The sequence below is a fragment of the Marmota flaviventris genome, chromosome 7, assembly GCF_047511675.1.
Source record: "Marmota flaviventris isolate mMarFla1 chromosome 7, mMarFla1.hap1, whole genome shotgun sequence".
NCBI lineage: Eukaryota > Metazoa > Chordata > Mammalia > Rodentia > Sciuridae > Marmota > Marmota flaviventris.
In genome coordinates, this window is record NC_092504.1 from 129,793,740 (window position 1) to 129,815,354 (window position 21,615).

Here is a 21,615-nt window from a genome sequence, read left to right on the forward strand (position 1 = left end):
TTCCTGGAGAGGAGTTTGCCTAGGAATCTTTGTAGTCTAAGAAAAATACATTAGTAAATATAAAATGAATGTACAAAGGCTTATTTTTTTTTTAAAGGTTTCACTTTTTAGCTGAAAGATAAAAGATCATAACATTTCCATTTCTGCTGGGAATATGAATCCTTATGAACGGACAATCTGCAGAGGACTTGCAGGGCTCTGCTGCTCTGTGGACTTTTGTGACCTTTTCAGGGAGCTGAGTCCTCCTCATCACTCTCTTGACAAGGACATATCATCTCTCTAAACTGGCAGGGTGCTTAGCCCATCAACTCTATTTTTTCTCTTCCCCACCTTTCCCTTTGCTCCAGTAAGCTTCTGTGTCATGTCCTCTGTGGCCCTGACATTGGGGTTGACCACTCTGACTGAAGCCAGGCCTTCGTTATTGGCTTCTCTATCAACTTTATATTTTTCCTCTTAAGATTAGCCTTATTTGCTAGAATTATTTTTCCTGTGTTAGCTTAGAAGTATGAATAGGGACTAGAGCAGTGACTTTAAAATTATCTTAAAGCTATGGAGGTATGATTTTAAATAGATTAATGTATCTAAAACAAATAAAAGAGAAATTATCTGGTTGAAGTAAATGAGATCAAGGTAGTCTATAATCTTACCCATTTTCCACCTACTATTCTGATTTCCAGAGAACACAATTTGAAAACCAGTTGTCCACTCAACTACCAGACATGAAAGTAAAATGATCACTATTAATTGGACCAGAAATGTTGGAGGCAATTTTCGATAGTAAAAGCAATAGTTCGTGATTGAAGGTGTCCATGTTCATCTGTTCCGTTTCTTATTGTGCAACTGTCAGAAATGTGACTAGACCTAGTGTATAGCATGTCATCAGTTCTTTCTAAGATGTGTATTTACTGCTCGAGGAAATTTTGACTGTAATTCCCATATACCATGCCAAAGTGGGTATATTTAGTTCATGTTGCATGTTCTCAGCAGAAGAGTATTTATTTAACATTCCATGCTTTAGTATGTGTCCTCATGGGGAGAAAAGGGTCAACTATGCTTTGTTATTTGTTACTAATTTTCAGAAGTGTAAAGAGATTTTGCATTTCAAAACAGTAAATCATGGGATCTATCTTTGCTCTGTATCTGGGAAGTCTGAATAATAATTTTCTTCTATGTAAGATTTTTCAGATGAAAATCTATTTTTATTTGATGATTATAATTTGGGACATCATTTTAAGAATTTCATGTTTTTTTGTCTCATAAAACAAATAATATAGAACAAAACAATGAGCATTATTTTATTTAGACTAATTCAGTAAAAGCGAACTTAAAAAAAAAGAACTCTTGATATAATGGGGGCCCTTCTTTCATTCTTTTTATTATTTAGGGCAATGCTAACTGCTACAACAAGCAAACTACAAAAGTTGAATGGCTTTAAACAACCAAAAGTTTCTTTCTTATTTCATGTAAGAAAGTTGGTGTCCTTGGGTCCCATTTTGGTGTCCCTAGTGACTGATGGGCCAGGGACCAGTCACATTTCCACATGTGGATCCTGTGACCCAGATTCCTTCACAGTGTGGTTTCATCATGCACCCAAAGTCCATGTGTTAAAAGGTTGCCCCCCCCCCCCCCTGCCCCAAGCATGGTACTATTGGGAAGTGGTGGGACATTCAGAAGGTGAGGACCAGTGGGAAGTCTTAACTGCCCTTGAGGGGATTATGGGACTTAGACTCCTTCCTTGCTTCCTGGCCATGAGGGGAGTGGTTTGCTTTGCTACACACTCTGGTCAGGATGTGCTCCCTTGTCACAGGCCCAAAGTTGTAAGGTCAATTGATCATGGATGAGAACCTCCCAAACTGGGAGCCAAAATGAACTTTCTAAATTTATTATAAGTTGACTCTTTCAGGTATTGTGTTAAAGTGATGGAAAGCTTTCTAACACAGGTGCTTTGCAACTGACTTCAGTCAGAGGAGGGCTAACAAGGCAATCCCCTGGCCTTCAATTGATATGTCTACTTATATTCTGTGGGTAAGAATAAGCAACATTTCCCCATCTAGATACAAGGGAGTCTGGGAAGTAATCTTTCTATTTGGGTAACTTCTTCTCAGGAATTTGTACTTTGGAAAAAGGAACACAAATTTGGTAGGTCTGAGCCATAATTTGGAATCTCAGGAACACTATTGTTTTTTTTAAAAAAAGTTCCCTGAGATGTTGCATTGTCTTAATGTACTTTAGACCAAATCCTGAGGAAAAATAATAAAATCTTAAGAGACGCATTTTAAGAATAAAATAAAAACTAAACATTTGGGTGAAATTTAACTTATTTAACTATTAAAATATTTAATCTTGTATAATTGCTAGCATTTTATTTGAAACCAATTTTGTCTTTGTACACTAGAACTAGCCTACAAATATGTTTCTGTTTATCCATGCTAACTATGCATAACTATAATATATCTGGAAGACACACACTAAATCTTCAGAAAATGAGAAAAAATGAGATGCAGACAATGCAAATTTTTTGAGATTGTATGAAATGCAAGCAAATGAAAATTTACGCTCAAGCTACATTTTGCAGAATAATTTTATTTAGTGATTAATTTATTCTAGTGGTTATAGGGTGAAAAAAGTATTTAAGGGATTAAAAACGCTTATATTTATGTTTCTGATTGCTTATCACCCTATATTTCTCAGTCATGAGTTTCCATTTTAGTTCATTTCTCTGTGTGGCTTGAGCTTCAAATGATCCTTGTAGCCATTTTTCCCCCTGTGTATTTTCTTCACTTTCCCCCTCCTTTTATGCGTCTCTGTAACCTCCTTCAGCCCTGCAGTCTTTTAATCTGTGTCTGTTCATTTCTTGCATCTTCTTACAGGTCTCTCTGTCTTCTCTTTTCTGTTTATGGAATTCTTCATCTGTGGACAATGGAGAATGGTGAGATTGAGATGAGACCCCAGAGCTATTGAGACTTAAAATGACTCAGTAAAAACACCCATTGCCTTGCCAAGGTTCAGTGAAGAGTAGAGGGCAGGTGTTGAATGCTAGAAGTCAGTGGGCTCTCTGTGTGCCCATAGGTGACAATGTGCCTGTCATATCACTGTGTTCCACCTTGGCCCACCACAAATTATTGTTAACTAACAACATGAACCATGGACCTTTAAAAAAATGTGCATAAACAGGGTTATTGTATGTTTCTTTCCCCTCAATTACTTGTTATGTCTCCGTGAATGCATTTCTTTTATAATTGTTTGATGACCCAGTTCCCTCTCAGGGTGGATAAACTAGAAAGTAAGAGCCATAGAACTGAATGACTATGAGTCAAAAAATCATTGAAAACATGCAAAGAAATTCCCATGAGTCCAGGCATCTGTAGTCTAATATTTTCAAGTTTGGAAAACTATCAATAATACTTATAACTCAGTCCCTGCTGGATACATCAGAAATCACATAGGCAGGTAGGATAGTCTGTGTCCAGGAGTGTCTGGAGAGTTTGGTATGAACCTGAGTAAGCAGAAGGGTGTGAACAACTTGAGGAAGAAAACCACACAAATGAAAAATAGGGGTAGCTTTTCTCTTTGGAATATGTGTGTGTATGTAGATATACACATATTTATTATATATCATTTATGTGTATATATCCATATATATCAGACAGTCATGTTGTACATATTTGTCTACAATATATGACTACATTTGAAGGGTAGGATAAAATTAATAGTAGTGGTAATGAAATAAAGAGAGTAATTCTCCAAAAAGTAAATCGGTGGATCAAAAAGAAGTAAAAGATGTTTGAGTCATTTCTGGGTCAGAGTGCTAGAAAATGTGAAAAGTGCTAGTCACTATGAAGAAAATGTGAAACAAGTGTGATTCTAAAATACCTAGAATCAAGACATACTTAACATAATTATAAATACTTGATGTAGAGATAAATCATGGTTCCATTTCAATTATATAGAAGTTTACCAACAAAATTTTTAAATCCCTAAAAACTCCCTGGTTCTTCTTTTTATTTTTGACATCTCGGATGTTAAGGGGTTTGCCATTTTTCTACCTTCTTGATCCTCTCTTTTATCCTCTTTTTTTCTCTGAATATGAAATACATGTTTTAAATTATTAATGGCTTTTAAATAGAATCATCCTCCACCAATTTAGAGGTTTCAGAGCATCACAAGAGTAAGTTTTAACAGAACTGACTGCCATCATGCCCAGGCTCACAGCACAAAGATGAGTACAGATGCCCCAGCACCAGTGAGTTCTGTGGTCCCTGTTGTGTGTGTCCCAAACAGGGGATTGTACAAGAACCATTTTGGTTTACGCCAATCTCAGAAAATTTTGTTGCAGTTATACAGCAAATCTGGAAAACCCTAAATTCATGTGATTAGAAAATTACTCTTGTGGTCTATCAGAAATCTAACATTCAGGCTTTCTTGACCATGTAGAGAATCAAAGCTTACTCATTCCATTTTCACAGCAGTTATCACTTTGAGCCAAAATGAAGCTCTGAAAACAAGAGTCATTTCTGATATTCTGTCCTAGAGCTGCACAGCATATTGACGAGGTGCATGATAGTCTTCATTATTTGAAAATTTATTTATGGTGTGGTGACTATTAGGTGCATAGAAAAATATAGTTGGCTTAAAATGTGTCACACTGTAAAAACTGGCCTTCTGATATGTGATCATTTATATAAAATGAAATATGTATTTGTCAACCAGTAAGGATCTTAGGGATCTTGTACCTATGATTAACGTAGGCATAAAATAGAGACCAACCATTCTATGACAGGATGTATCAGGTGTGTGGAGCCAAGCACTGGAAGATCTGGGCTCACAGTCCAGCCCTTTCCTCCACTACTTCTGTGACCTTGTTTGTATCCTTCACCACCTTAGTTTCCTTGTTTGAAAAATGGGGATGTTGCCTCCTATTCTGGTGGCTTGTTGTGAATTTTGTTTGTTATTTGTTTCTACTATACACACACACACACACACATGCATGATGATAAAATAAAATGCAATTGCCAGTAGATTTGTAGATTGTATAAATATAAGCCACCAACCATCACTATTGGGAAGGTCTATCTGTTAAAGTGCTTCTAAGCAGATGTTCCAGACACTTTTGTTTACCAAATAAAACATTTATCCATGTGTGACATAGACCAGTTATAGGTGCCAATTTAAAATATGCCTGTATGACAAGACCATTCAGGACCCTTTTTGAGGCACTGGGGATCAAACCCAGGTCCTCACCCATGCTAGGCAAGGGGGAGTGCCAGGGAGTCACCCCCCACCCCAGTATTCCAGAACTTTTTGATTGAGGACCTGTTTGCAACCAAACAGAAATATCAGACCCCCACACTTACTGTGTTAATTGGAAAGAACATTATAATGACAATAGCTCTTAAGGATTAAGTAACTTCTCAGGGAATTTGCTTTTTGTTAATCATAACAAACACTTGAGAAATAGTGGAATTCACACGTGTGTCATTTTTATTCAGCACAAGGCAGGGCCTTTGTTGCATTTAGGGTTGGTGGATGCTCAATAACACAGAAGCTTTGAAATATCAGTGGCCTGCCGCTTCCTTCCTCTAATTCCTCTTATTATCCTGTGCCATTTGCCTTAATCTTGGGTTACTAACCAAGCTTATCTGCCCTCTCATCTAAAGCCTTCAGAAAGATTCTCTGGCATGGCCTAATAGCTTTTATCAGCTCACCCAGTGGCTCTTACGCTTTGATGCTCCAAACCCAGGAGTTAACCACGTGGCACGGAGCCCTTCTGAGCGCTCCAGTCGCTCTCCTCCATAAATGACTGCTGTTTTGTGCCAAGGCAGCCACAAGAATGTGCCACCCCTTCCCTCTCCAATTGAGATAGAACCCAAGGACAGAGGCTGTGGCTGTTTAGCCACCCCCTTTCCAATGTCTATGGTTTCATATTTTCTAATTAGAGAGAATCACTAGTTATGTCGTACACTGCCACAAGATTAGACCGCTGCTCTCCCTGGTCTCATATTTTAAGCTCTTGTGATTTCTCCCTTCACCCCCCCACACCTATCTCGTATATGTGGCTGATAGTAAAATTGTTAATAATGTATTTTGGCTTATTTGACAAGCATGCTTACTTTTCTTCCTTTCATATAAAAACTTGTCTAGGGAAATTTATTAAGTGAACTTGTTTCCTTTTAAATAATAAATAATGACTTATTTGCTAAGCAGTGAAACTATTTGAAATATTTCACTTTTACATTACAGTTCATGTGATACAGAAAAATGGTAAAAATCATACAACATGTTTTTTTTTCCTCCTTTAGAGTACATCAAACTGTACAGTCAGTGAATTCATGAAAAGTACAGTCTTGATAAAATCTTTTAATAAACTTCATATTAAATAGCTATGATTTCCCTGAAAATTAAGAAACTTTAGGGACAATCACATGAGAAACAACAAATGCACGGTAGTGGTTAAAATGCTCTGATTTCAAGGTAAGGTAAACACACAGATGAATTCTGTGTTTCCACTTACCTGTTATGTATTCTTGAATAGTTATTTAAACTCTCAAAGACTCCATTTCCTCATATATAAGGTGGTGCTGATGCTCTTGACTCACAGGATTTTCCCAGGATGCAATGGGGCCAATATGTAAAATGTTGGGCACAGGCCTGTCTAATGGCTGCAACTGCTGCCACTATTTTTGTTAAAAACAAACTGAGAAAAAAGGAAAGCCTACCTAGAAGGAATTTCTAGGATGCCTTCTGCTATGATCAATTTAGAAAATCACCTTCACAGAGATCATAGCATCTAGGCAGAGAGGCAGGAAGACTGACTTGGATGAGCTGGGATGGGAGGCTCCATTCTATGCTGGGCATGGTGGGGTGGGGGGATACAGTACAAAACTTCAGACTTATTTCTTTCTGTCATTTTGCAGCATCATATGATGCAAGAGTACTACCTGTCCTGGACAGGTTAGGCTACTTGTCTGTTCTTAACAACATCAACTCCTTTTTTTAAAAAAAAAAATAATAATGGAAACTTTACATACCTTGATGGAATGCTTGCAAGGAATAGAGAATTAGTTTCTCTACTGCTCTCATTCCTGTCTCTCTCCTACATAGAAAGCATTTACTCCCCATTTGGGACTATGATAAAAGCTAAATGGATTCAAGTTTAAAATAATACAGTGAGGGATTAAAAGGCTGTGTACATACCTTCCTATTCTCCCTCCTGCCCTTTTGCATTTTCATACAGCCTTTCTTTCAAAGAAACAGAATTCATCTTTAATTTGCTTTTATGTCATTCACCTCCTTGTATTTCATTGGCTTGGTGATTTTCTTGCTTAAATGTAGCATTTATCAATCACAACTAACAAAGCATGTTGTGGTGTTAACAGAAAATTCCACAGGACCCTCGGTGCACTGGGGAATGGAAACATCTGCTACTCGAAAGTTAGGATGCCAGGATTTGGAGGTCAATGTGTTTCCCCATCAAGGCTTAAGGCTTTGGGGATCAGGGGAAGTGTCAGACTCCAAACAGCATAATGAATGGTAGCTGCTGACTGGCTAGGTTTGCCTGTTCTCAACAGGGGATATTGCTATTCGACATAATGAGCTGAGACTTAGTGTGCTAAACACACCCAGCTTGGATAGTGAGGCCGGCTGTGCTATTCTTCCTCCTGGTTCTGAACTGCATTTTCATCTTGGAAGAAATTATATTGAGGTCTTCATTAGTGGCACCCAGCAGGGTGAAGACTCTATGAGGGCTGATAAGCACTACGGCTAAAAAAATGATCAGCTTTGTGTGAGGAGTTGAAGGTTCAAGTTGCCTGAACTGGAAAGAGTCTGAAGAGGCGATTACGTTAAGCAAGTAATGTGTATCGGTAACATGGAATGAAATTATTAGGGTCAGTAACTTCCTGGCTTTCCCAGTGCATTAAATGAAGACATAATATTGCATTTGTGCTGGGTATTTCTTGATGCCATACAGTGTCAGCACTGTCCACTCGTCCGTACTTCACAGCATGTCACCTCTAATTTCATGGGATTATCTGCACTGTGGCTTTATTAGATACTCATGATCTCGAGCTTCCTTTGAACTCACAGCAGGGCAGTGCAAAGTCATTATCATGAACACTTCTATGCTTCTTGTGTTACATACAAAATTATTATTGCCATCATTTAGAAAGGTAGATACATCCCACTCTCCTGTTTCCAAAAGTCTGCACTTACTTGTTAACAGGAGAAGCCACTGAAAGGGAAACTGCTCCATGTGAAATGTGTTTTTGAGGATGTTTTAGAAAGGCTATCAGTGCATCCGTATTAGAAAGGTATATGGCACAGTGGTCCTCAAGGTGTGTTCCCCAGGTTAGTGGCATTGGACTCTTCCAGCAACTTGCAAAAATGCTAATCCTATCCAATTAGAAACGCTGGGGTGGGGGCCTCAGGTTTAACAAGCCTTCCAGGTGATTCTGGTGCATGCTCAAGTTCAAGAAACACGGCTGTCACCTTTATGAAGTGAAAGAACAAAACAGATCCACAGGTTCCAGGGGCATAGCAGTAGATGAGACAGAAATCTGCCCCCATGGACCTTATTAAATTACAAAGGAATATGTGGTACTTGATCCTGATGAAATGTTTATAATACCCCAACAGAGCTTGTAATTATCACAGCTACCATTATATTCTTTATCTGAACTAGTCTGTTGCCTTCTTTGGTGGTAGAGATGACTAACAATAGATAACTGATGAGTGATTCCTTTGTGCATTTCAGAACCATCCCCCTTGCTATATGTATATCCATGGTCATCGTCACTGTTGGCTACGTGCTAACCAATGTGGCCTACTTTACCACCATTAGCGCTGATGAACTGTTGCTTTCCAATGCAGTGGCAGTGGTAAGTCCAAGTTGAAAAAAATGCCAATTCGAATTTAGGTTAATGAGTTGATGCAATTTTATAGTAGTTCCCTGCAGGAGGAAGTGTTTTGAAATTCGGTAATCTTTTCTCGACCTGAATGATAATGAATATTTTAAAAATTTAGAGCATATCTTAGCATATTCCATTTAACTGATACGGCTACAATCCTATATGATTTCTTTTTTATATTTAATTTCTTATAAAACATTTTCACGTATGCCTGCTTGAAAACCTGTCAGGGCTTTTTGAGTGGAAGGTATGATTCTTCCAATGATCCTTTAAGAATAAGTGGAGAGTTACTGAATCTAAATGAATGCTTTTTATTTTTGGTATGCAAATTGCATTCATTCTGTACTCTTTCCTGTTTGTGAACTTCCCAAATGCTGATTTAAAATCCTTTCCCCAAAGTATCACTTAAGAATGTTCAGGTGGACCATGCATATGCATATTTGTTTGTTGTGGTCTATCCTTTGAATACTAGTCTTGGGATATTAATAAATTTGGGAAATATGAGGTGATTAAAAGTTAAACAGATGTTGTTGCTATAGTACTCTTCCGAATATTAAAGATGCTAATGTGCATTCTAACTCCCTAAGAAGTGGATACACATAATTTTACGTTTTCTGAAATTTATTTGACACCAGGACCAGATTTTGGCCCCGAAGATCATGTTATAGCACTTTTATTCTGTGACACATACTTTAATTTTGCATAACAATTTAGCTTGTAAGAGAGCATCCACTCATGACCTCCTAACAATGAAGGTTGAAAAATTAACTTTCCATCCCTGAATGTCAGTTCCTTTAAAAATAGTCAGTATTACCTCATATCAGCAACATCCACAGGGAATAAATTATCTCATTTTGTGTGAACCTATGTGTGAGTTCACTGTGTGCAAAAGACTTTTTCCACTGCTGCACCTATCAGACAAACAAATATACAAAGCTTATTGATCTTGGGTCAGTCATCTCCTCCTTCCAGACCAAGGGCAGCACTTATTTGGGGGACATAATGTGGCCCCTTAATTACATAGCGCTGGCCGCATCAAGGACAACTAAAGAAAACAACATCTTTTTTTTGGGGGGTGGGGGTGGGGTGGGGGGGATGCATCTTTCATGAAAATTTGCAGTGCTTCATACAAAGAAACTTGAGAATTTTATCTTGTATACTTTCTGTGGCTTGTCAGACTTGTATTTTTGTTCTCAACTTTTTAGAGGAAACCACAGAAGGAAGTGGCAGATACCTACCTGAAGGGGAGGAAGTGGCTCCATAAACAGGTTCAGCTACTATGAATTTTCTAGGAAAAAGATTGTTCAGACTGGCTCATATACTTAAAGTAAATGGCCAAGCCATTGATTGTTTTACTTATCTCCTAGCCATGGGATTTGTATGTAAAACAGACATCCATAAAATTTCTCAATGTGTATCTGCCCTTCACTGTAAAAAAGTGGCTTTCCAGTCTAGAGAGAAGGAACTGTGCAAAAGGATTTCTGTCCCTCAAAGTAGAGAGCTTCTGAATTGAGCTTTTTCCACTTATCAGCGTCAGAGCTGATATACATCATGGTTGATAAAGAGTCAGTCAATGGATCACTGCTCTTGGAAGGTAGAGAGAAGGTACTTGTTTGGACCTTTGCTCATGGTTTTGCAACATGCGACACCAGGGGACCTGCTTCTGATTATTGTCTACGGGCTGAGTCTGACCCTCACCAAAAAAGAAGGATTATAAAATACACACGTATCGCTAGGCTAATAGAAAGTCATAGAGCAAGTTTGGCCTAAATTGTTTCATTTTATTCCACTTTCTGAAAAAGCATTAATTTGCCTCCGTTCTCTCTTTTCACCAGACCTTTTCTGAGCGGCTCCTGGGAAATTTCTCATTAGCAGTTCCCATCTTCGTTGCCCTCTCCTGCTTCGGCTCTATGAATGGGGGTGTGTTTGCTGTCTCCAGGTGAGCGAGTTCACATATTTCCAGAAACACATTTCTGCTTTTGAGATTGGATGTGATAAGGATAACTTTGAAAAGAAAAGCAACCCTGCCTCCAAACCAGTTGTTTTTAAAGGGACAGGCGAGTTTGCAGTTGGTGCCATCTGCACAGCACGTTTTATTCTGCCCATTAGAGGGCGCTGGTTGACCACGCAAGCCTGCTCTGAAGACGGACATGTGGCATTTTTTATAGTCTGTCTGCAGAGCCTAACAACTGCATTTTATTTCTGGTGATAAAATCTTGTGCCAGGAATAAAAGTAAAGTAAGAGACACCAGAAATATCACCAGCCCACCATTGTATCCCTTTCGTTTTGTTTGACGTGAAATCCCCTTTTGTTTCCTTGTGATAAGATTAAAACCCGATCAGGTAAATATTGGATGGTATATGTGCACGTGTGCACGCGCTGGAGAGTGTGTGTTGGGTTGGAATCTGGAACTACATTCACCTTCCATTGTTTACCTGTAGGGAGAGCTGTGCCAAGTCAGGCACTGCTAGGTTTCTCCTCTAAAAACAATATGCCATGTTGGCAGATTTGGTCAAAATTGAATGCAGATTTCCTAGGATGTTCTCATTCTTATCTGTAAAGTGAAACTTAAGTAACTGGTCAAGGAGTGTCAACCCCTTGTGTAGGAGAAAGATAGACGTTTTCTCTGGGATTTCTGGATTTTCCATTTGAACTGATCAATTGTACAGTCAAACTCACCTGCATTTTTCTCCCATCAGGTTATTCTATGTTGCATCTCGAGAGGGTCACCTTCCAGAAATCCTCTCCATGATTCATGTCCGCAAGCACACTCCTCTGCCAGCTGTTATTGTTTTGGTAATGCATATTAACACATATATCTAGCTAGAACGTCGAAAAACAGGTTAGCGGAGAGGAATTCAAACAGACTTTAGCTAGTGCTAAATTGGCTCTATTGTGTATCAGGCAGAGTCTGGAAGGCAAGAGATTTTCCAAACCTTCTCTTTACTCAGTGTTTCCTATGTGTATTTGATGCATTAGCATTAGCCACATGGCTTGTATTTCACCTCTGTAGAAATTTGTATGGTCTAAGGAAAACAATTAGTCTGTCTCCTCTCATTGACAGAGAACCTCAAAGAAAGGGATATAAAGTTCCAAACACTTACTAAAAGGACAGCTAAAAACCACTGTCCAAAAATAAACAGATGTCTCATCATGGTATGAAATGTACACAAAATTATTCAAAGCATTGATGAAACCCTGTTGTGCAATGATTCTCTGATTAAAAGTGAGAAATTTGAGAGCAATCCTGCAAAAAAGAAGAGCCCCCAAACTTAAATTTAAGATGTAGAATTCTCTATGCAGAGAAAAGTGTTTGTGAAATGTGTGATACAAAAGACTGTAAAAGGTGTAAAAGTCCTCAAACACCCATTGGCAATGTTATAGTCGTTTTTACCTATGATTTTGTAACATTTTTCTCAACTGGAATCTGCTGTCAGGAGTACCATAGAATGCATTGAACATTTTTTCCCCCATGCATTTAATTTGTTTCAGAATGTTTCCTTGAAATTTCTCTTTAAAGTATGCACACTCTCTGTGCGCAGTCTGGAAGTTAATGTCACTTGTGGGAACGGAATGTATTATTCTGTGAAGAGGGCTTTGGGTTTAAGCCTCTGCTATCAGTCATGTTGTCCTTGGCGGGTGCAGCCACAGAGACTTGCTATGCTGTTCTGTGCGCTCCATTCTTTCCCGCGGTCTTGAGGGTCACACATGGCAAGCACACGGGGACAGTAAACGTGGAGGAAGAAAAGGTCAACATTTTGCATTCAGGAGACAGCAGATCCACCTAGCAGCGGCTGTGTTTCAGAGAGGATTCGCAGAAAGCTTTTCTTTGAATTTTCCAATGGGGCGCAAATTTCATATTTATTATTGGCTATTTGCTAATCATCTCAATTTCTTAGTTTTTAAATTTTGAATGACATCATAGCCTGTCTCCTACTCTTTGAAAACACATCCATTTCTCTCAAATGTAAAGGGAACAAAGATCAAAACAAAGCTCTGTATAAAATTCCACTTGAATTAGGGGCAGTGATAATGGCACTCTCTTCTTAATGTTCCTGGTATAAAGGGGATGATAAGAGTAGAATATAGAAAAGAGGTTCTTTTGATCATGATGATAGTTTATCAGTATAGATAATGATTTGCCAAAGATGATGATGATGATGATAATAATAATAATAATAATAATAATAATAATATGCAGTTTGTTATCATTGATGTTCTCATTTAATTCACCAAGCTTGGCTTTTCTCCTTTGTCCCCCCAGCACCCTTTGACAATGATAATGCTCTTCTCTGGAGACCTCTACAGTCTTTTGAATTTCCTCAGTTTTGCCAGGTGGCTTTTTATCGGGCTGGCAGTTGCGGGACTGATTTATCTTCGATACAAACGCCCAGATATGCACCGTCCTTTCAAGGTAACCTCAGCAATCTTGATGGGTTTACATAAATCTTTCTCCTAATACCTAGTCCTCCCTTTGCCATCACTAGATGATGGGGAGGTTGGGCGGGGGCAGTGTCCTGTGGAATAAAATGTTTAACTCTTGCAGGGAGCACCTTCAGAATGGATTTATTTTATATGGGAAAAAAAAAAGTAAGTTGTCAATTTTTTCTATGTGACGTTCTGAACTTTGTACGTCTTGGTTTTGAAAAGAGAGAACATTCCTGGATTTTTGTTAAGTTGATTTTTCATGAATGGGTCCGGTGACCTGATGTGTTCAAAACTTCTGTCTTCATGCTAGTTAGTTGTAGATAGCTTTGCTGCAAAGGCGTGGGGCTTATAACCTTATCAACGAAAACTCTCAGGAGGCAGCTTCATACACTAGGCATTTTTAGCATTTATATGTCATAACGTGTTACGTTGCCCAGAATAAAAAGGAAAAGAAACATAAAATACACAGAGAAAGAGAAGATCTGTGCATTTATCATCACCCAGTAGAACGACTGATTGCTTTTTAGGAAGGCAGAAGAATAGGCTTGTCATTTCCATCCTTGAGCCTTCATGAGTTGATCCAACCTCACTATTTGCTTTTAAGAAGTAGCACAGATAATGTTGTCAGTCATGGTGTCAGAGTTTGCTTCTAATTATATTCACGGCCTAACGCTGGCAGCATCTTTATTAGTGGTTGAATAGGAGTTGGCCTGTTTTATTCCCATTCGTTCTTGTTGTGCATCTCAACAGAAAATCAATATGCACTGAAAGGCTTTAACATGGAACTAGCTGCCAGCCCTCTCGATGCCACATTAGAGTGGATTCTGATTATACTCATCAAAGAACCAATCTTTTAAAATCAAAACATAAGTCATAATGGTGCTTAATTCATGAAATAATTCAAATAGGTCATCTCTAGTGAAACACCCTTTTTTGTTCTTAGATTTTTGTCTCATCTAAGGGTTTAAGAACCCTTTCATTTGGGTTTCAGGGGGTCTGTGTAGCACATTCGCTGCACTGCATGAAAGATTTTGCTACCCAGTAGGCTGGTGCCGGACCCCTGGTCACATGATGGAAGCGGATCACGTGACAGACCTGTGCATTCTGACCCTGCCTCCTGACTCTTGCTCCACGTCTGAAGTGACCTTTTCTGTGCTGTGTTCCAGGTGCCGCTCTTCATCCCGGCCCTCTTCTCCTTCACGTGCCTCTTCATGGTTGCGCTTTCCCTCTATTCGGACCCATTCAGTACTGGAATCGGCTTCCTCATCACTCTGACCGGGGTGCCTGCGTATTACCTCTTTATCATATGGGATAAGAAACCCAGGTGGTTTAGAAGAATGTCAGGTAAGAGACCCTGTTGTAGGAAACCCACGTAGGTTATGCAGACAACCATGCACATCTTAAAAATATATAAAAAAATAAGTGACAGGATTGCTAGTTGGACTGAGTTAATGTACTTTAATTGGGACCGAGAGAAAAGAAAGCAGGAAGGACATTTAGGGCACAGCCATTGCATCCTTTCAGGGTATTTAGTTTGGGCCGCTCTTATAATTTCTTAGAAGACTGGCTTTTTCAGATAAAATTTTATCATCGGTTCTGTAAATGACCTAATTGCTCTTTTGAATCCCTTAATAACCTCTTTATTTTTCTTCTGGGTTGAATGCAACTTAGTATTTCTATATCATAACATATAACTCGACCAGTGACATGAGGGTTGCTGGGGAGTTAGTCAGAAGCCTGGGAGTGCATTCAGTATCATGATCATGGCACTACCTTGGTGGGAATGTGAGTCACGGAGGATCATAATGACAGCAAAAACAAAGGGCAGAATAACAGTTACATTTATTCTGTGGTTGCCATGAGTCTGCACATGTATGACATTTAATCCAATACCCGTCTTATGAGGTGGGAAAAATGATCATCCCCATTTTATAGATGTGATTTACAGACAGCATGGGAGAATTCACACCACTCATTCCAAGTCAGACAGATATGAAGGAGGAGAGCTGGGATTCAAACCCAGGGAGTTCTGGACTTTAGAAAAATCATCCGGGGTGCTGCGAGGATGCATTAGAAAGAGCTGAAGCTAAAGATAGAGAAATCACGGTTGGTGGTTTCTGCAGTAATAATGATGAGAATCAAGGAGAGTTTGAATCACAGGCTGTATCAGCTGGGGAGACAGGGAAGGATATTATGGAGGAAAACCCAGGAGAACCTGGTGACCTGCTACGGTTGGGGTGAAGAAAATATAGTAGAGCAGAGGGGAGATAGGTGCCTAAGAGCTCAGTGCTCTGTGGCAAGCTCCTGTGGCAGGAGCTCTGAACAGCTTTTCTCCTACTTGAACATCTCCATCAGTCCCCAACAAAGTCCTCATAACCTGGATGGTGTTATTCTCTCCCTGACCAGGAAACCAGGGCTCAGGGAGATGGAAAGTTTATTTTAAGGGTACAGATTTTAAGCACAGAGCTAGGATTTGAATCCATATCTGCTAGACTTCCAGGTTCCATACTCTTGTTCTTTATAAATTAGATACCTGGTAGAAGAGAAAGATGGCATCTGGGAGGTATAAAATACAGACAGAGGGGCACTTATATCCTTGGTGGTGAATTTAGTGAATTTAGAGTACATCATCCCCTGTATTTTGTAGTTCTTTGTTTTAACTTACTAAGTTTATCATAATCAATTTTTTAAAATCCCACTTAAAAGTACAGGGAGATTTCCATTAAAATTGTTAATTGATAATGTGTCCACTAGAAAACAAAACAGAAAGAAAAAAAAAACCCTTAATGTCTATGTTGAATTTCCATTGTGTTCAACAAACTCATTTAGAAGCCAGTCATTAGGAGCAGAGTTTTACTACAACTTTTGATTAGTTTCAAATTGGTATCTTTAGACCCTATACCACTATTTCTACTTGTATTTTAGCTTCTAGATGGCAACACTGTTCCTAAAGAGGTGTTACAATGCAAGTTCATTTTTTAAAGTCTAACTCATGTACATTGTTTTTGGGGGCAGGGGTGGGGGCAGGGGTACCAGGGTTTGAACTCAGGGGCCTTTGGCCGCTGAGTCACATCCCCAGCCCCATTTTGTATTTTATTTAGAGACAGGGTCTCACTGAGTTGCTTAGCGTCTTGCTTTTGCTGAGGCTGGCTTTGAACTCAAAATCCTCTTGTCTCAGCTTCCTGAGCTGCTGGGATTATAGGCATTCACCACTGCACCGGGCAGGTACACCACTTTCTTTACCCCATATTTAATCTTTGTTTTTTATTAAGTCATTCTCCTTCTCTGTAGAAGAATTTTAGTTAGGCTTTTCTCTGTTGTAGACACTAACTATAGAACCTATTTGGAAGGGGAAAACATCTTGTTAAACACTATTCACCATTGGGATCATTTGACTAGTTAGTAACATGTAGGACAGATTGGTGCCCATCACTGTGAGCTCTGTGTCTACAAGACAGTTAAAATGCCTGATCTCCACAGAGAGCCAGGAACCTTTAGGAAGAATGACCCCTGGCCCTGGAGTGGAGCTACAATGAGAAAGAGCTCATGAAAGCAAATTCCTTGTCTTGTCCCACTTAGTGGGGCGTTGAATCCCTCCTTTTTTTTTTTTTTTTGATTAGTTTCAAATTGGTATTTGGTATCTAATTCTAACAGCTCTTTCCTCTTGCTAACTAACATGTGTGTCCTGTACTATTTCTTTATCAGTTCACACCAAAAAACAATTTTTATGTTTCATTCTTTGCTGTCTTTCCCTGTTCATGCAGTTTGGAGGGTTTTCCCCCCTCCTATTTTTCTGTCTCTAATGATGTTTTGAACATCTCCAAGGCCGCTGAATTCAGTGTTAGCCATTTGTGAAACTAGCAGCAATGGAGTAGTCCCAGAATGGGTATTTGGTTTTCAAAAATGCCATTAAGTCTTACCAGGGAGCGTGGCCATTCTGCCTTTAAATCGTGATCATGGTAACTCTTTATCTTTATAGCTGTCTCGAAAGAGAGTAGCAAAAAGCAACAATCCTCTGTAATTTTGTTTGATTTTTCTCATAGGCAGAATTATTATAGTAAAAATAAAGAAAATTCATAATATTTATTGCTGAAATCGCAAGTATTTTCTTAGCCTTTGGCCAAAACAAAATACATAGAGACACACTAGAGTCCTAAACTGCCCGCCGATCCTTGCCCCCAAAGTGGACTTTTTCTTAGAAACGCCACTTGAACTTGGAGGCCAATAGAGCCTTTATTTAGACCAGTTTGTTTAGTGCTTTTGTTTTGGCAAAATTCTTCAGCTTTTATGCTATCGTTTTTTAGTCCTAATATACATGGGACCATTAGCCTTCGAGAATGAAAGTCTATCAAAGCACATCTTTCCTGGACTCTTCCCCTGAAAATGAGAGGTAACTAAACAACCTTCAGAAAACAGTGAAAAGCTGCTTGGTACTGACAGCTGGGGAATATTCAGAACCCCAGAATCTGAGATTTTCAGAGATCTCATGAATTTCTCTGGCCACAGGATGCCAGTATTGAACCACTTTTTGTATGATAACATTTCCAGGGTGAGAAGAAAACACGCTCTTAAGGGGATAGAGACAGAAAGCTTTTCTCCTGCCATCTGTAACAGAGTGCTTAATTCTCCTGGTTGGTTGTTTACATTATTTACTTATTTATAGATATCTGAGCCTCTCACGCAAGGAAAAAGGGGGCAGATACCCCACTAACATGCAAAAGCACAGAGGTAGCAAGACCCAGAGAATGAGGCCAGGGCCTGCAGGAGCTGTTTTACTTGGCTACCTCTATCTATCAGCCAAACCCTGTCACAGGAGAGAGCAAATGGGGTGAATGGAAGCTGGTCCCTCTTGCTCAGGGAGAGATATGGAGGGTAGCATTACATAATCAAAATCTTTGATTATAAAAAATCATTCTGGGCAACACTAGATTACAGAAGGACTGTAATCCATCTTTGTGGACTGTGATTTTGTGACTCTGGAATCCTAAAAGCATATGCTGCCCATGGTGTGTTAAGACAGCTTCTTTTATAACACCCCTGAAGCTGGTTAATGCATGTGCAGACTTTTCAGGTGGACTGCAGCCTAACATTTTCAATTGATGAAGCTTGCCTACATTTCTTAGATCTTCATCATAGAGACAAAATGAGATCATGAATGTGAAAAAGGTTTGGAAGCCCCCTTTTTTTAAATGCTATTATTGTTAACATAACTTTCAGGGCAGGTTGGCTTTGCATTACTTTACAAACTTACCCACCTTTGGCGATAGCTCCCATGCTGGTGCCAGGTAGGGTTGATTTTGCAAGGTCAGTTGTTACAGTTTATTTATAACAGCTGAACCGGAAAGGTAAAGCTAGAAATACTATAGTTGCTATTAGACCTTGTCCATTGCAGTTACTGAAAACTCAGGATGCAAGTAGTAACGTGGGTTGATTCACCTAAAGCCACCAACCTCATTTGAGCGTGGATGTAGACATGGCTGTAGGAAGCCATGTGTTCCCACCTTCCTGGGGAAGTTTCTCAAGAGGCTTACTTGGCTCCCTTGAACACCCTTGTCTGGCCCCACTGCTGTAAGTCACCTAGAAGAGCAAAGTTGGTGGCCATCTTCAGTCAAGGCCAAGATCAATCATCTGCTGAATGATGAAAATTATTCTAATCTTGAGATCCAAGAAGAGATCATAGAGACTCTTATATTTGTTGTTTTTGTTTTTGATTAGATAGCTCTAGTCCCCTGTCTGCCTACAAAAGTCAAATCTCCCTCACTATTGCTGCATATTTACTTTCCCCACAAAAGTCTATTTTGATAGGATAATTGTACCATTTCTCTTTTCTGTAAATATGGGGTTTAATTGTTCTGGAGTGTTCCCTTATGCTCTCAACTGAAGAGTGGGCTGTGACAAAATATATTCTGAGAAACTTTGGCATAGAGTTTAACATTTGCCAGCACTGTGCCAAACTCTTTGTAGTTAATGTAGACTACATTTCAGTGTGCTGAGGAACACAACATTGGGGAACAAGCTTACTAAACAAAGGATGACAAAAATGCCATTTGTAGTGTTAATTATTGCTTGCATGGGTTCTTATAGCTGACAAGTCATAAATGAAGAGAAAGACTGTGTTTCTGAGTGTGTCTGGATGAGAGATGATCTGGGTCTGAAACCATCAAGAGGATAAACTCTAGCCTGGTCCAGGATTAGTAGAAACTTGAAGAGGTTCCATAGGGATCAATGATAAAGAGGCAAACAAGAATGTCCCTGAAGCCGGAGTCACAGAGTTCTAGGACTGTCGAGATGAAATGACCTTAGAAATCTTCTATCCCAGAGGCTCTTACATTGTAGTGTCTACAGAATTACTAATGAGCCCCTCCTTCAGTTTCCAATTCAATCGGTGTACAATTGAGCTCCAAAAAGTGTATTTCTTTTTCCTTGGTGCTGGTCCAGGGACCACACCTTGAGAATCATTGACTTAGTCCAAGTCTCTCCCTAGGCTTATGAGATAAATGAGGCCCTGGGAGATAAGGTGATTTGTTCAGTAATACATACAAGTTAGAGAATGGAAATTGTATTCTGATTCTTCTGGCTGTGATCTCATAGGTACAGAAAAAACAAACCAATTTTAAACTGAATAATGCAGTATATTCTTGAACATTCATTTGTATCTTGGTCCTGTTGTCTGAAAATATTTGCAGTTGCCTGGTTCATGAATAAAAGTCCTTATTTGAATACAAAATATTAATGTATTCTTGCTGAGAAGCCATCATGGGGAGTTACAGAAGTGACAAGTAAATTAATTGAGCATGATAGGATTCTAATGAAGTAAGTAATTCTTGAAAGTACTGTATGAAATAGGTGGTTGTGTGTTTTCAGTATTCATCCCCAAATAATTCATGTTTTGCTCTTTTTATGCATTTCTGATTTCTATGCATTTTTAATTTTTCTTTTTCATTTATTTGCAGATAGAATAACCAGAACATTACAGATAATACTGGAAGTTGTACCAGAAGAAGATTGTCGCAAATTATGAACTAATGCAGTGAAATCCTGACACTCTTCCCAAGGGAGAGATGCAATATGGATCTCTAATTCATTTCCTGAAAATCTGGAGTATTGCAACTTTGGTGATGGACTAAAGGAATCATTTGTTTTTATTCATAGCTCATGTATTAAAACTGATTTCTGAGAAATTTAGTTAAAACTCTATGTAGTTGTAGAAAACTAATATGCAAATTGCATCATGAGTTCACATAATTCTTGAGTCTCTGAAAGCTAGCTACTAGTAGGGATTAGGGAAAAAGACTAAAGGAATAGACAATTAATATAGTGGTCATTCTCTATAACGTATGTATCATGACTGAGAACTTTTACATTGATGACTGAGATGTTTTCTGTACATAGGGGTTTTGTAAACATGGTTTTACATACTGTAGATGACTATACTGTGAAGACGTTTTCTATTGTTCTGAGTAAAAAGAATATATGTTATTGTTGTGGCAAAGAGGACAGAAATTGTATATTGGCATTGCATTGCTTCCCTTAGATATCAACTTGGATATCACTCATCCTTTCTTGGATTATATACCCAGAGCACTTGAACAAAAGATGAGGGGGAATGTACAAATTTTCTTGAACATATTAAAGAACAGCTTCTAAGAGCTGTTGTTTCTGAGGCAAATCCAAGAATTGTGTTTGAATAAAAATCCTTCAGAATTTATTATGTTAGATATCTTTTCACTCATTGTGAGGAAGGTCCACAGTTAATGTGCCATTCGGTTTTCATGTCAGTTCATTTGATCAAGATGTTGTGTCCATTTTGGTAACAAATTAAGAGTAGACTCCTGTTTTTCTAATAATTTACCCATTGATGAACATATCTAAATATATACATTCTTAAGTCTTCAAATTAGAATATCAGCATGAGAGAAATCACCAATAAAGAAAATATTCAAAACATTAGGTCTATCTCTGTAATTGCATCTCGATGCAATGTTAGTAATTTTGAAAATTTTTTTTAGTTCATGGTTATTTTAACATGGTGATGAATTTTAATAGTTTGTGCATTTCCTGTATGTATTTTATCCTTTATTAAACTATTTCTGTGGGTAGAACTGTCCAGATCAATTAGGAAAAGGATTGTATTTACGTAAAAATATAGGAAGAAATGTCACTGCTAAATAAGATTCACAACTGATGTTTCTAAAAAAATTTCACTTCTGGATCTAGGATTTGTCAGTAGTTTCCTTACCTTAATTATTCTATCTGCAAATGAGATAACTGATAATAAGT

General features: G+C 38.6%; 1 protein-coding gene across 1 annotated transcript in view; it reads left to right on the plus strand.

The window, feature by feature from the left end:
• Nucleotides 1–21,043, plus strand: part of Slc7a11 (solute carrier family 7 member 11) — a 65,724-nt gene extending 44,681 nt beyond the window's left edge. The window contains exons 7-12 of the mRNA XM_027926742.2: nt 8,753–8,876; nt 10,742–10,845; nt 11,607–11,703; nt 13,172–13,321; nt 14,502–14,679; nt 20,289–21,043. Of these exons, the coding sequence (XP_027782543.1) occupies nt 8,753–8,876; nt 10,742–10,845; nt 11,607–11,703; nt 13,172–13,321; nt 14,502–14,679; nt 20,289–20,356 (721 nt within the window). The 3' untranslated portion in view covers nt 20,357–21,043. The remainder of the gene's footprint in view (nt 1–8,752; nt 8,877–10,741; nt 10,846–11,606; nt 11,704–13,171; nt 13,322–14,501; nt 14,680–20,288) is intronic.
• Nucleotides 21,044–21,615: the final 572 nt, after the last annotated feature.